Source organism: Pezoporus wallicus, unplaced genomic scaffold (genome assembly GCF_028554395.1).
Source record: "Pezoporus wallicus isolate ANWC-B61680 ecotype Strahan unplaced genomic scaffold, APGP_CSIRO_Pwel_v1 contig_3058, whole genome shotgun sequence".
Lineage (NCBI taxonomy): Eukaryota > Metazoa > Chordata > Aves > Psittaciformes > Psittacidae > Pezoporus > Pezoporus wallicus.
The window spans coordinates 6,528,863-6,543,928 of NW_026641153.1; the positions used below are offsets into that span (position 1 = coordinate 6,528,863).

At 38.1% G+C, this 15,066-nt stretch overlaps 1 protein-coding gene across 3 annotated transcripts in view; it reads left to right on the plus strand.

Moving 5' to 3' along the window:
• The window catches only part of UPF2 (UPF2 regulator of nonsense mediated mRNA decay), a 61,284-nt gene extending 46,893 nt beyond the window's left edge, over positions 1 to 14,391 (plus strand). For all 3 annotated transcript variants that reach the window (XM_057422436.1, XM_057422438.1, XM_057422437.1), the window contains 5 exons: positions 479 to 577; positions 1,305 to 1,472; positions 5,389 to 5,530; positions 9,181 to 9,301; positions 13,101 to 14,391. In XM_057422436.1, coding sequence (XP_057278419.1) covers positions 479 to 577; positions 1,305 to 1,472; positions 5,389 to 5,530; positions 9,181 to 9,301; positions 13,101 to 13,110 — 540 coding nt within the window. In that variant the 3' untranslated portion in view covers positions 13,111 to 14,391. The remainder of the gene's footprint in view (positions 1 to 478; positions 578 to 1,304; positions 1,473 to 5,388; positions 5,531 to 9,180; positions 9,302 to 13,100) is intronic.
• The last annotated feature ends 675 nt before the right edge of the window (positions 14,392 to 15,066 follow it).

Here is a 15,066-nt window from a genome sequence, read left to right on the forward strand (position 1 = left end):
ACATCTGTAGCAAAGGAACCCATCTGGTTGAGCCTGAATTGCAGTTGAAAAGTAACGAAAGTATAGAACGTGTTTAAACATTTTTGCTGTCATGTTGTGCTTTCCAGATACAGAATGACAATATTTTGTCTTGAAAAGACCATCTAACTTTATGGAACTTAATGAAAAAATTAGTTAAATTAGTTGTGGTAGGGATTTTCCTTACATTGTTGCCATATCTAGGATGTGTACATGTGATTCTATACACCCACACTTGTATGTCAGAATACTGAGTGGGCAGCCTTTGTAATAATTGATGCTATAAACATCAGAAAATATGTCTTCAAGGAAATAATCCAGGCTGAAAACTGTAACAGTTTTTGTTTCAAGATTTTGGTTCTGTATGTCAGGGAAGCAAAACTGATATTTTCCCACTTCTAGTCTGAATATTTATATTTCTGAAATTATTGTAATAGAAGCTTTTTTCCCACTGCAATAGGAGGTAATGATTAAAGGAGGAGGACTAAAGCATGTCCCTTGCGCAGAAGATGAAGACTTCATTCAGGCATTGGATAAAATGATGCTGGAAAATCTTCAGGTATAAATACTTATTTTCTAAAGTTAATATAATCTGCTGTCCAGTTAACTGTATTTAAGTAAATAAGTGATTAATGCTTATCTTACCATATTAGAGAACATGGATTTTTCTCTTAATTGTGGCCTCTTCTCTGCAGTTGACATATTTGGATAAGTAGCTTTTAGTAAAATAGCTGTTTATTGTATTTGCCCGGTGAATATATGACATGCTGACATATTTTACTGGATGAATAACTCCATGAGATACTGCGCAGTGCTTTGGACCTTACCCTAGACTATCCAAGCCTAGGTTTTAACATATTTATAATGTATCTGCATTTAAATGCACATAACCTTCAAGTCCTTTTTTGTTTTGTTTCAGTCACATTTGGTAAATATTTGAGTAAAGCAAGCCCTGGATGAGGAGTGCATTAATAAGATGCTACGAAAAAACCCTCTTGAATGTATAATGTCCATTCACAAGTGTGTCTAACCAACTCTTTAGATTTCCTTCCTTAAAAAGTTGTTATCCAGAATTCCTTTAAGAAGTATTCTGTCCCTGTAGTTTTCTTCTTCACAAAAAAGGAAACCAAAGGAAAATGTAATAAAGCCTAATATATGTATTTATATATTACACTGTTTTCCTGGAAGGTTATACCTTTTTTCAGTCATGAAAATAAGAATGTTACCAGACTGACTGACATGTTTAGCATCTGATCATTCATAGAATTTACTTCTTTTGATAATAGCAACGGAGTGGTGAATCTGTTAAAGTACATCAGCTGGATGTTGCTATTCCTCTCCATCTGAAAAGTCAGCTCAAGAAGGGTCCCCCCCTTGTAGGTGGGGAAGGAGAATCTGAGTCTGGAGACACAATGCCATTTGTCATGTTAACACGAAAAGGCAACAAGCAGCAGGTAAGGTTTTACTTAAGGTATTGTTTAATAAACAAAACCTCTTTTGAAAGTCGCACTGTGACTGGAAGTCACAGGATTTTTTATTTCTTCATCCTTTTCTCAGAAGGGGATACAAACAGTTTTGATACATAGAAAATACCATATATAGTTTCTTGGAATCTTGGTTGCTAATAGAAATCATGTAGAAAAGCTTTGTGGTTAAATTATACCATTACTAATCATGTTTGGCAGTTACACCAGTAGGACAGAGGTATGTCTTACATGGATTTGAAATACAGATGTGGAAGATAACTAGATGCAGTTGGTGGACTGCAACTGAATGTTGAAAGGAGTCGGAGGAAAAAAAGGAATATTTCAGAATCTTTAAAATTCTACAGATTTTCTGAAAACACTTTCAGCTTCAAGTCAAGATCTATGGTGTTTGCTAAATTCCATTTCCCAAGTAACTGCCACTTGGCTGAATTTGTTCAATTTGCAAAGAATATAGTTATTTCTGAAGATTTTTAGGGGATTATTCCAGAATGCACTGAGTGAATCTCTCAGAGAAACTCAAATGTAAATCAGGTTGATAAAACAAATAAGCTCTTTGCTTCATGCAGCCAAGCTATATATTTGTCTTGGCTCTTTTCTTTAGTACATATTTGAATTTTCCTAGGTCAGCAGATGCATAGTATACAAATCAATACCTAACGCATTCCAGATACATTTCTCATCATGGTTTAGGTGTTTTTAAAAAAAACTTTTCATTTTGGTTCTATAAATTGGTGATGAAAATTAATGATTTAGCTTAATCAGTAAGCAAACCCAAAGCATTGTTTCGTTCCCTGCATCTGTGCCTTTAAGTGTTTGGATCTGTGTAGTACTTTGGTTGTGACCGTAGTGTAACAGTTGAGGTGTATGAACATGAAGCAGAGTCTTTCTCTTACTTCACATGAAAGACACTTCAAAAATTCCATGTAGAAGGTGAGATGGTCTCATCTCATGAAACACTTGAACTAGTGAATGTGTGCTGTGCTAAGCAAGTGCTTTGTGTAAGTGGCAATACCTACTTGAGTGGGCACACACATGCTTGCATTTACTAGTGATGATTAACTGATTTCCCTACTATATTAGTTAAGTTACTCTGTTTTCCTGGAACTTGAATGTTGTCTACAAAGTTCTACAGAAGTTTTGAGTGGGGAATTTTAACTGTTGTTGTTAGGCTAAAAAGAGATTTAAGAGAATGCTGTTTAAAAAAGCTTTTCAGCTTCTTCAGGATAATTTACTGGGAGTATCTGTAGCTACCAGGAATTTTAGTATCTTCATTTTCTGAGTGAGGGGAAAATATTGCCAACATGTGGCTTAAAAAGAAAGCAGAACTTGTTCAGGAGTTTTCCCTGTTCCTCCCCCAGTATTTGGTTTTGGGAGTAGGCTCTTCCTGCCCAAACTCCTCTCAGTGTTTCTAGAAATGTAGAAAACAGTTGCTTTATAGACAACTTCAGTTCTTGAGTCAGTGAAAGGCTTCTTTGTCCATATTCTGTGTCCAGGGGAAAAAAAGTCTTAGTAGTCAGTTTTAATAAAAAGTGAGCAGAAAGAAGAGGTGGAGTTGAAACGAAAATAATTATTCCTTCTTACAGTACTTTATTTTCAATCTGCATGAGCAGAATGCGTGCAGAGTTGCTGTGTTAGTAATTGGTTTGGTCTCTGTTCTTTGTCGGTGGTGCTGCTGCTGCTGAAGCTAGAAGCATTCACTGTAAGAAAGTAGTCGCTGATGGAAATGGCATGTGCTGTGCTTCCTTGCAGAGGTAGGAGGGTAGCTAAGGTCCAGTCACTAAGCACTCAGTTCACATGCCAGTGTTCAGCCAGGTTTTAGTGGAGCATTGTCAACTAGAGTTCTTTTAAGAAACACAAAAACAACTGACTGTTATTGGCCAGCATCATGTAACCCGAATTAAAGTCATTGCAGCCTCATAGTAACAGGGACACCATATTTTATCTTTATTGTCATACTGTGATTTACGGAAACAGGCAGTAGGAAGGATAGTGGGTAGGCCAATGTCTTGCAGTAGATCACTGGGTTTTTCACCCACAGAAAGAGTTGTATGATGGAACTGACAACTAGTAACAGGAAAACAGAGCATGGTTATTGGAGATCAGACTATGGCATTGTGGTTTATCCACCAATCCCATTAAGATGGTAAATCCGTAGAACAGATATAATGTAAAGCACATATTAAGCTGGATTAGGAGCTTCATGGTGAAGCTAAGGAATTCTTTTTATCATGAAATGCTGCTAATCAGTTATTTGTGTGGCTTGTGAAAAGCTCATTCGACAAGACCTGAGAACATGCATAGAGTGCTCGAGAATAAGTAACTAAAGCTTGCTTTCCTGTTGGAATTTCAGGAACTTTCATTTTTATTCTTACATACCTTAATAACAAGTTTGTATTTATGTTCAATATAATATGCTGATACCTCCCAAAAAGTAATCTTTTGCCTGATTTGTCTCATCTAGATAAATCTTCTAGTTGGCAGGGCTTTCTGTACCCAGGGTTATCTCAAGTCTTTGCAAGAGTCTGTCTTAACTGTTTCAGCCACAGTTTATGTTCAAATGCTGGGTCTGAGTAGTGGTGTCCTACGCTCATCATTCATCTGCTGCTAGTGGGGCACTACTATATAACAGATACCTTGAAACTGCTTACTAATTATTGTGTTAAACACTAACCATATGCAGTGAGGATTTTGCTTTTAATATAAATCTTCTCAGTAGAGGTTTTCGTAATGTATCTGTCTGCAGCTTTTGGTAGTGTAGCAGAAAAGAACACTTAGAAATCTGCTCTACTTTTATGTCAATGGAAACAGATTTCAGATGACAAGAGCAAGCAGCAGGATTCAGAGTAGTTCATGGAATATTGAGTTATCCTTAAATGCATTACCCTGCTTACAGCATGGAAATATTTATTTCTAGTAGACATGCAGCTGAATGAAGAAGTTACATTTTTCTAAGTGTGTTCACTAACTTCAGCATTAAGGGGTTTCTGAAAACTCTTCTTTCAGTTGCAAATAAGATTAAGAATCCCTGCTTTTTTTTTTTTTCTTTGAACAATTAAAAGCAAAATTCTATGGAAAGAAAAACTTGGATTTTCTGAGTCGGGGTGGGGGGGGAAGCATTTTCCCTACTCCTCTCTGAAAATCTCAGCTATGTTGTGTGGCGGGTACTTTTGTAGGAGTAGAGCCAAGCTTACCTTTCATGTAGCTTATGGCAAATCAGATAATGTATTGAGTGTATAGTGTGGATGTTTGAGTGTGGGGGAGGAAGAAAAGGTTAAATTTGACACCACAGTTGTTTCCAGACTAATAAGCACTGTGGAGGTGGAATCATTGCTAAAAGGAAAAGTAGCAGCCAAGGAGTGCTGTGGGATATCTGAAATGCTTGAAACACTTCTCCTCTGTTACCACAAGAGGTAACAGTAGAAACTCTGCTCAGGAGTTTCATGTCTTTGGAAGGTAGAGACCTTTGGAGGATGATGCAACTTTGAGCCAGCTGCAGTGCTTTTATCTCAAGACCAATGTAATTCACTCTGAGGGTATTGGGTTCTATGAATATATAAGAAAGTAAGCATATAGTTACGTGTTCCTGGTGAAAGTTAGGGTTTTTTTTCTATAAATACTGTATGTACTAGTGTTTTGCCTTAGCGGTGCATCAACCTTGTGTATGTTCTCTGTATCTTTAGGAGGGCTGGATGTCTTGTATTTCCTCATGCATCCATATGTGAAATACAGTTTTAAACCAACAACACACTTTCCAGTAAAACTTCGGTAGAAAGCATCTCATTCCAATAACCTGGAAATACCTATAACCTTTCCGTATTTTGGATTGTTTTGTGTTTGTGGGTTTTTCTGTGATGAGCACTTTAAAACTTATTTTCACTTGCAGTTTAAGATCCTAAATGTACCAATGTCTTCCCAACTCGCTGCAAACCACTGGAACCAACAGCAAGCTGAACAGGAGGAGAGAATGAGGATGAAAAAGCTCACTTTGGATATCAATGAACGGCAAGAGCAAGAGGACTACCAGGGTAAGAACATTACCAAGTCTTTAATCTTTATTTTCTGAGGAACTTTTGCAGATCTACAGAAAATACGCTTTGTGATAATTAGCAGTGCAAGTTTTGAACACTGGTTTGTAATACTTCATGGAAAACCTGTGTTTTAGTTTGTCATTCATTATTTACACCCTTGTCTCTGTGCTTGAAGGAGTTTGTATAGCTCTTCCATGAAATTGAGTTTTCAAGTGGCCCTGAAATTTCAGCATTTCCATTTATTTTGGGAAAGGAGAAAAAGGGAGGTTGTTACCTTAAAAATAAGATAACACAAAATTAATCTGATGTTTGTGGCATTGTCTCCATTACTGCAAGACAGCTGAGTAGGATACAAGAGGAATTAATTCTGTGCAACTTAAGCTCTGCTTTTTAGATATTGATAGGTATTTTAGATATTAATAGTATTCAGGATCTTCATCAGTCTTGCTGAGACTTGCAGATACTAAGAGGTAACCTTCACCTGAGAAATAAAAACTGTCTCTGCTTCCTATTGCTAAAGATTGTAGGGGTGCTACAAATCTGGAGCACAAGGCTATATTAACAGAGTGAATGTTTCATACAAATTGATATGACCTAATTTGATTTGTAAAGATAGGTAAGTCTGGCATTTTGGAACCTGAACAGACTGACACAAATGGTTAATACAACAGATTATACAGCCCTAAACTGGTTTGTGTGCTTGCTGTGTTTGGTTGTGGGGTGGTTTGTTTTGGCTTTTTGGTATTGTTTTTACTGTCTGGCTTACTCAGATAGTAAACAAAAGCCAGACCAATAAAACCCATGGTATTCAGCTCTTAGCATTTCCATTTAACATCTCCACTGTTTTGGTAAAGGTGTTGCAGTCAGGTGGCAATTACAGTATAAGTAGTTCATTAGCAGGAAATCTCATTTAAGGTATTTAGTGAAAGGTCATTATTCATCAAGAAATGGGAAATTTAAATTAAAACAGCTCTAATTCTAAAGCCACTATGGAATCTATTCAGAACATGGATAGTACAACAACTAAACTTGTAAGCTAAAAAGGGGTCTTTTTCCAGAGTGTCTACAGAGCTCTGGAATGGTAACACAATATATTCTTAGTATTAAACATTATAATCAGCTTAAAAACTTCTTTTCTGAGGCACTCCCCTCTAATAAAGCCCACTTGTGAAAAAGGAAAAGAAACAGTAGACTCTAGAATTAGACATTACAGTGCTTTTCTCAGGCTTGTTGTGGGTTTTCCTCATTAATGGTATTTCTGATACTTCTGCTGCTCAGGGCATTTGGATTTTTTGCCTTGTCATATGACTTTGTTGGTATCTTTAAAATTGCTTTGTTTAATATAAGATTTTATTGTGAGCAATTGTGCTTCTTATCCAAAAACAAGGATCATACTGGTTTTGTCCAGGAGAAGTGAATCAGGAACTGATCCCCATTGAGAACAAGTCAGCTTGCAAATAAACCATTTATTTTTTTAACTTTCTCATAGATTTTCCAGGTGCTGTGTCCAAAGAATTAAAATAGGAGGAAAATCAACATAGAAGAAGTAGGTTTTCCCATAATTGACATCCATTTTTTAAAACAGCTGTTGATTTGGTTTTTAGTAATTTGGGTAATACACAATAAAACCAAACTAAAAGGAACCATTTAATCAGGTTAAATTAAACAGACCAAAATACATTCCTCTTTGAAGCTATTTTTTATTTCTGTTTTGTGCAGTTCCCTGTTGCTTTCCTGTAGTTGGCGTGTACCCGTTGAAAGAAAGAGTTGGGTTTACATTTCTGTTTCAAGCTTTGGAGTTAGCAAGGGAGGAAGAAATCTTAATTTCTGAAAGAATGCCTCAGAGTTGTCCTATCATTTGCACATACATTTGGGTTGGGGGTTTCTTTTCATCTGCACAAGGTAGCTGATAGATGAAAATTCACCACTCAATGTAGTATCAGATGGTTATTTTATACTTCAGCAATGTTTATTAGTATTACAAACATTTCTAACTTAAAGAAGTATTTGGAACTGGGTGACTCTAGACTAGTGTTTTTCTGTGTAGATACTTATTTTCTTCACAAAAACCAAAGATGGGTGACATGCCTTCAGCCGAGCTAATACATGGTCCTCCCTTGCCATGTCTTCCTTCTGTTATCTTCTCCATTACTCAACTTCTCAGTTACTGACTTTTCACAAACCCTGATATTTTCTTTCACCTGCAGTTTGGAAAACAAGAGACAGGCAGGCACATGCTTAATGCTTCATTGCACCTGGCTGGCAATGAACCATAAACTCATTTTTTTACTGAGTCTTGTCATTGCCAGCAGAGCTCTCCCTTGGCATACAGAATTGTTTTGAAGGATGGTATTTCATGATGTTTACAACGCTGGACTTATCAGTGTGTTGAAGGGCTTGCTTTGCCCTTTTCCAGGTGTTGAAAGAGGAATATACAGAGCATGAATACATGGTTTATTAACTGTTGACACCAATATTGTGTATTAAGTCATTCATAGATTCCCAGTGTCCTTAAAGATTGGGTAGATAACTTACCAAAAACTTTGTTTCGTAAGTGGTCAGAGAATCTCATTAGTCTCTAGTTCTGCAAGTCATTGTGAGAGTAGTGGAAGTTCATTTCTAGCAGATGATGGGTATGTGTTGCCAATGAGATTACCAGAGATTAGAGAACCAGACAGAGCAGACTTTCAAACATAATCTGTTTAACAGTTTATTCTGCTTTTCCTCTTCATTTATTCCATCTGTCTCTTTGCTGAGTAATGTAGATTCCTGCACAGGATGGGCTGTCAGAAATACTTTCATTAGATGCACTAACATATGGGCAAGGGGTTACATGGAAGTTCCTATGATGTGTTTGTAATTATAGTGGGTACTTCATAACCAGTAACTCGGCCTGATAAAGAACCATTTTATCATTAAATCATATTTTAGAAATGAAGTTGCACTAAATGCCAAAATACAATACTTACCTAGCTTAAACTGCCCAACAGTTAGATATCCAGAGCTAAACTGTGTAGCGTAGGCTTCTTTCTGCACCCACCTGTTTCTTCCCAACTGATCATAAAGTGAAAATGTGATCCACAGGACAGTGTAATGTAGGTCAGCTGAGTCACATCTTCAGGTGTCTGCCTTCTCTGTAACAGGATCCTATTATGGGTAGCTTAGGCTTAAATAAATGACTTCTCAATCCCTAATTTTAGGACAGGTTTCTTGCTGAGTCTTTAATTGGCAGCAACATTGTCCAGGTGTTACTATTTCAGGGTAGTTTAATGTTGTGGCTTCTTTTACTGCTGAGAAGATTTGTCCCTGATCATTGATAAAGAAAGAGGTGGCTGATATCTTTAGAAATAAAAGTTCACAGCCCCTTTCTTAAGCACCTGTGATAAAAACCATCCCTGGCAGTTCTTTTTGTTCCAGAGAACACCTGGAAATGCAAGTTTGCATTATGGGGTAGTTTGGATTCGTCAAAGCTGTCTGTGCAATTTAGTAACTCTTTTAAAATTAGCTGTTGTGGAATAAACTGAGGAGTGTTACCCTGAAGCATAGCAAGGTGTAAACAAGGTGTCTCTTTATGGCAGTGAAATGTGCTTGTGTAAATTCCTCATGCATAGAATATGTATTTCACTTTGTTCTCTATGAACTTACAGAAATGTTGCAGTCTCTGGCACAGCGTCCAGCTCCAGCAAATACTAATCGTGAACGGCGGCCTCGGTACCAGCATCCAAAGGGAGCACCTAATGCGGATCTAATCTTTAAGACTGGTGGGAGGTAGGACAATATTCCTTTAACTGTGGTAATTCTGGTTCTAAGTAAGTAATTACCTTCATGTTGGAAACCAGTAATGATCTGTGTAATGCAAGTGCGGTTGGTAGTAGGTTCCTTTCTAAAGCATTCAGTTAAAACACTGAGCAGTGGTTTGTGCTTCTAGCATAGTGTCTGTAAATGCCTGCTAGACTGAGGTTTGGAAGCCAGAGGATTATCTTTCAGTTGCTAAATGGCTGGTAGCATCTGAGCCTTTTTGTAGGGTGAAAGATGCAAGTCCTGCTTTCTCTGTGAGAGGGGGAGAGGATATTTTTGAGTATCCAGAGAAATTCCCATTGTGCTTTTTCAGTTTGGTGAATTTGAGAGCTATACCTCTGAATTCGAAGCTCTGAATGGAAAGTAAATATAGTAAAGGTGGGGAAGGGGGAGGAGAACCTTAGATATGTGGTGTGCAAGAGCATAACAAAACCAGTATTAACATGAAAAGAGTCATTCCGGATTGCCTAATAGACATTTTACAGCTTTAATATATCTCAGTGTGTCTCTTCTCACTTGGGGTAAGCTTGAAAATAAGCCATTAAATTAGCCCTGCAGCACAAATTTGAATAAATGGTTTCAGGTGAAACACGAGACTGCTTTCATGTTTCTCTTTTCTTTGCAAGTTAATTTTGGAGGTGGCTGGATAGAAGCAGCAACTGGGAAGGGAGAGTTTACCTACTAATGGGTCTGTCTTTGTTAATGTACTAATCCTACGCTACAGTAGCATTGCCAACTTCTTTACTACTTTGTGGTACATTCTTATAGTCATTTAATAACTTCCCGGTGGTCACTCAGTCCACTGAGACCCTCTACAGGTGCTGACTGTACCCAAAAAAAAACCTCTTTGGAAAACAGACTGCAGTTTAAAATAAGTATTGACCAGATGTAATAATAAAATGAGCAGTGCTGTACATTTAGTTGTTTCATACCACTGTGGCCCAATACTGTTATAGAAGTACAAAATATTTGGTTACACCGAATTGCTGTAATACTTGCAGGTGTTTCAGAAATAACTATACAGTTGCCGCCTTCTTGTCTTTCCCAAAGGCCTTGCAACCTTTACAAGGAGAGCGCTGCAGTTGTTCTTTATATACAGCAGCCATATCACTAGATGTGATATTTACAGATTGTTTTTCTTCAAATGTAGTTCTTTTGAAAGCTTTTCATTTTCAACTCTTTTGGGAGAATATAATTTAGGACTTGACTTAAACTGTTCACTGTAAACTAGGTCAGGCATTGTCCAGTGAACAGTTTAAGTAGTGTTTGCTTGTTCAAATAGCTGTGCCATGCACTTGCAATTCTGATGTAGTTTTGTTTTATGTAATTCACTCTTTGTTCCATTTAATCTGTAAGCTCCTTAAAGCAGGGACCAGGAAGTTTGTTTTAGCAGGCATATTTATTTGTTGTATAGTGACTGCTCAGGCTTGCAGTCATGCCTCAGTTGAGCCATCTTAGCCTGTACTGAGGGAACGTTACTTTTCTTAACTCTAACTGAAATTAGGCATTTTAGCAGAGATAATATTATTGGAGTCTGTGGCTTACCACATCTGAAATGGATTGTCTGTCACCTACGTTATACAGCTTCTGATTTACAGGATATATTGAGGGTTGTCTTCTGACTTTGAAGTGTGAACTGCAGTCCCTGCCCAGACTGCCCTCCTGTTTTAGTGAAGAAATTACCCCACAGACTCTGAGGGCACTAGAGTATCTTCCTATTTGCCAAGAGCAAATAGGAACTGAGCTATTAATTTTAGTATCTGTTGGGAGTTTTCCCTTTCCTACGTGATAGAAGCAATTTGTATAATTACAGATGTTATCACTTAGATGATGAGTGAGCTGTGTTGTGGTGTTTCTTCTTTGTATATGAAGAAGATATGTTGTTTTCTTGCAGTAGTAACTCAAACTTATGGGAAGTAGTGATGCATGTTACTTTCTTTAAGGTATGCAACTTTTTATTCTAAATTTCCTGAGGTTAGGAATCATCTGAGTAACTACACCTCCCAGTTGATTCCATTGTAATGCACAAACCGAGAACTCTTGTGTTGCTAAACATGTCGTAAGCACCATGTTTCAAGTATCTTTTAGGAAGTTAAATCTAAATCTACTTATCACAACAGATGATTCAGAAAGTGATGAAAGCAGCGTGGTGTCCTTGTATGGTTTTGGCCTTGAACAACTGGGTCTTGCCTTGTGATTTGGACCTGATGACCTCCAGAGGGCTCTTGGAACTTAAAGTTTTCTGTGATTCTGTTTTAGTCTAATGGGTTGTTAAACCAAAACAGTCCCCCCAAAAAACCCCACAGAAGTGTTGCCTCCTTTGCCTATGATAAACCCACTGTGAGTGGAAGAATGAAGTAGTGGCTGTGGCTGTACAGAATGCATTTTGTTAAACTAGAGAGAAATCTTTTGCAGTGTTTATTTTTTATCTAGTAATGTCCTTTTTCTGTATTGAGTTCAATGCAGGGAGATACACAGGCTTTGTCAGATTTCTTGTTATTTAGCATGTGTAAAATGCTGGATCAGAAAGTGGAGTTTATTGCTGTTTATAATCACTTCCTTGTATAGCCTCAGGTTTTAAGACCTGCTAATCCTGCAAGAAGGAGATTGTTTTTGGGACTCATACATTTAAGGCTGATTGGCCTTAAAGATAACTTACTGTGATTCCATTAAAGGTAGGGTTCCTTGATTTGCTTCAGGAGAACTGGGAAGGCAACAGTTTTCACTCTTGCTTCCAGTTCTGTAGCACTTAGGCCCTAACAGAGGACTTTGGCTATGGAGCTGTTAAACTGATCCCTTCAGGAAACACATCATTCACAAAAGTAATTCTTTTCAGTGATGAGATTGACATGGAAATACCCTTTTTGCAGTTCTGCAGAACAGCCTGTCGTTCACAAAAGAGTGGTTTATATAAATGGCTTGCTTAGAAAGTGAAGTAAAGCCACATTTTATGAAATCTATTTAAAAACATTGATTGCCAAGAAAGAATCAAGTAACTGCAGTGAGAAACCTGACTATGGAGAACAGGCCTTACCAAGGGGTTCATTATCTTGTTAAGCCTCTCCTTTTTAAAAGCACTGACCTCAAAACTCACTGCTGTTCTCAAAGTATAGTGAAGAAAGAGGGACCTGTCTGCGTCAAAAGGCCGGTTGGGATGTAGACATAAGCTTACAAACTAAATCATATTCCATTTAATTGGTAGTTTGAGTTCTCCTATTTGCATCTGACTTCTCTTTATCCCATTTAATAAAGAAAAATGAAGCATAAGGGTTAATAACAGGATGCTAGGATTTTATTAGTAACATATTCTTATAATAGAGTATTGCATTAATGATGAAAAATCAGAGTATGGATAATAAGGAGAAATGTGACTTTAACATGATTTCCTGTTTCAGTTACTGGATAAACACACTTTATACATCATCCACTATGTACTTGGTGTCCATTATATTTTGAAGCTTTGAATTCACTTCTTACTGATACACCAGAAATCTTTAGCAGCATAAATCTAGTTTCTCTGTTGGTCTGAGTCTAGCTTGTTGTTGTAGCCTGTCACTGTCGTTAACTTCAATCCAGACATTCTGGTGTTGTCATGGCACTGTCTTGAAGTCACAGATCCACCTCTTAGTTCATTGTGCAGCTTGCACAATCTTTAGCCGTCATTTTCAATTATCTCTTGTACTCTTTAAAACAAAAACAAAAGAGGGAGGTCATCAGTGTTGGATATCTAATGTTGTATTATTTCTTTTCTTCTCCTTTTTCTTCTTAGGAGACGTTGATCCAGCAGCAAGTGTCATTTCATTAGGTCCTGTATCTCTGATGTTGTGGATAGTGGAGTCCTCCAGCGATTAAATGAGAGCAGTGGACACATCTCAGCATGTCAGTCTAGAGCGTTCAGAATCGAAACATGGGACAGGCTGGGGCCGTGGGGCAGAACAACCGCCTCCCCTCTTCCCCCCCAAACCCTCATGGAACAAGTGGAAGCTTCCAGTCATGGCCTACCAAAAATAAAAATAAAATATATAAAAAAAGCAGCTTTTTGTTACAGGAACCACCTTGAGGGTCAATCTTCTCATGAGAGCAGAAGTAAATGAAGGAGATGGTTAACTTGACCAGTGAGCAGCTCGGTGAAAACGAAGATCAACCTGAAATTCAGATGGATTATACTGGAACTGAAAAGGTCTTTTGCCAGTTTAGTATGTGGGAGAGCAGAGTTCTAAACTTGACTTAAGTTGCGTTATCTCCAAATCGAGTGCTTTGTGTTGGAAGGATTTTCTTTGGGGGCTGCAAAGCTACAGTAGAAAAACATAGAGCAAACAGTGAGGTCTAAAAGAAAACCCTGACACGGAGGAAAACTTCTTATCAAACACTCCTCAGCGAGAAAGTCTGTGGTTAAGAAATACCCTTTTGCTGCCAGATGAGCAAGAAAGAGGGAGTGGGGAGGGGTGAAACACTTCAGAGCCAAGGAGGTTAAATGTCTGTTGAGGTTTAAAATAGAATGTGAAGTTGATGAGCACAGGGTGTTGACTCGTACTGTTTGGAACAGCCTGACACCAGCCTGAGGACAAGGATGTAGTTGAGCCCATTGTATGTATCATTGAAAACCAAACCGTGCCAGTCAGCATAACAGGAGGATGTCAAGGGGTGGATCCAGATATTTTGTTGATCTTCATGGGTTGATAAGCCTCTGTGTCTATTGAAACAACAAAAAAAGTTTAAAAAGAAAAAAAAAGATTCAAGTCTGGAAACAAGTAGGATTTTTATTTTTTTCTAAGTAGAAATGAGGTTTCTTGGTCTGTTTCTGACAATCTGTTATTTATTAGCATAGGTTTTTGTTTGCTTTCAGGTAGAGGTAGTTAATTGAGTTAAGGAGCTCATCTGTATGTTACTAATTCTTTTTTCTAGCTCTTTTAAAATCCTTTTTACCACTGTTTTGGGTTTCTGCATGTAGGAAGAGACTTGTAAAATTGTAACATTTCATACAGAAATGCTGCCCGATCTTCACCAGCTTCAGAAATCTGACCTTTGCCAATGCTGCAATAAAGTGTTGTACTTTACAATTGGTGTCTGCCTTTTCACATTGATGATGTTCTTTAAAATGAGGTTTTGAAGAGTTTGTGGTGTATAGTGGGGCTGTAGCTCAAGACAGTGCTTCATACAGGCAACACAGACACAACTATAAGTTCTTTACTGAGGGTGTTGAGGCACTGGAACAGGTTGCCCAAAGAAGTGGCAAATGCTCCATCCCTGGCAGTGTTCACAGCCAGGTTGGACAGAGCCTTGAGTGACATGGTATAGTGTGGGGCATCCCTGCCCATGGCAGGGGGATGGAGCTGGATGAACTTTAAGGTCCTTTCTAACCCGAACCATTCTATGATGGCAGGAGGATTCCTGCCCCAAGATAAACACTCAAAATGTGCTTAGTAAATGCCAGATTTCCTTGCTGTCTAGCAAGGAGTTGTGAAACTGCAATTGTCCTTTCCTGTAGCATAAGCTGTTGTATGCACACAATTGCTATGAAAGATGGGACATCAACACCACCTCACCTGCCACAGCCTTGTGTTGCCCTCTTTGTATTGTGTGGAGCCAGGGCTTGTGCAGCCATGTGGTGAAACAAACCCCCAGACTGGCCTGGGTCAAAACAAGGAGTGTTGCTTCTGAAAGGAGAATTCAAGGTTTTAGAACACACATGAACAATCCAGGGGGACTTTATCGCTGTCTACAACTACCTGAAA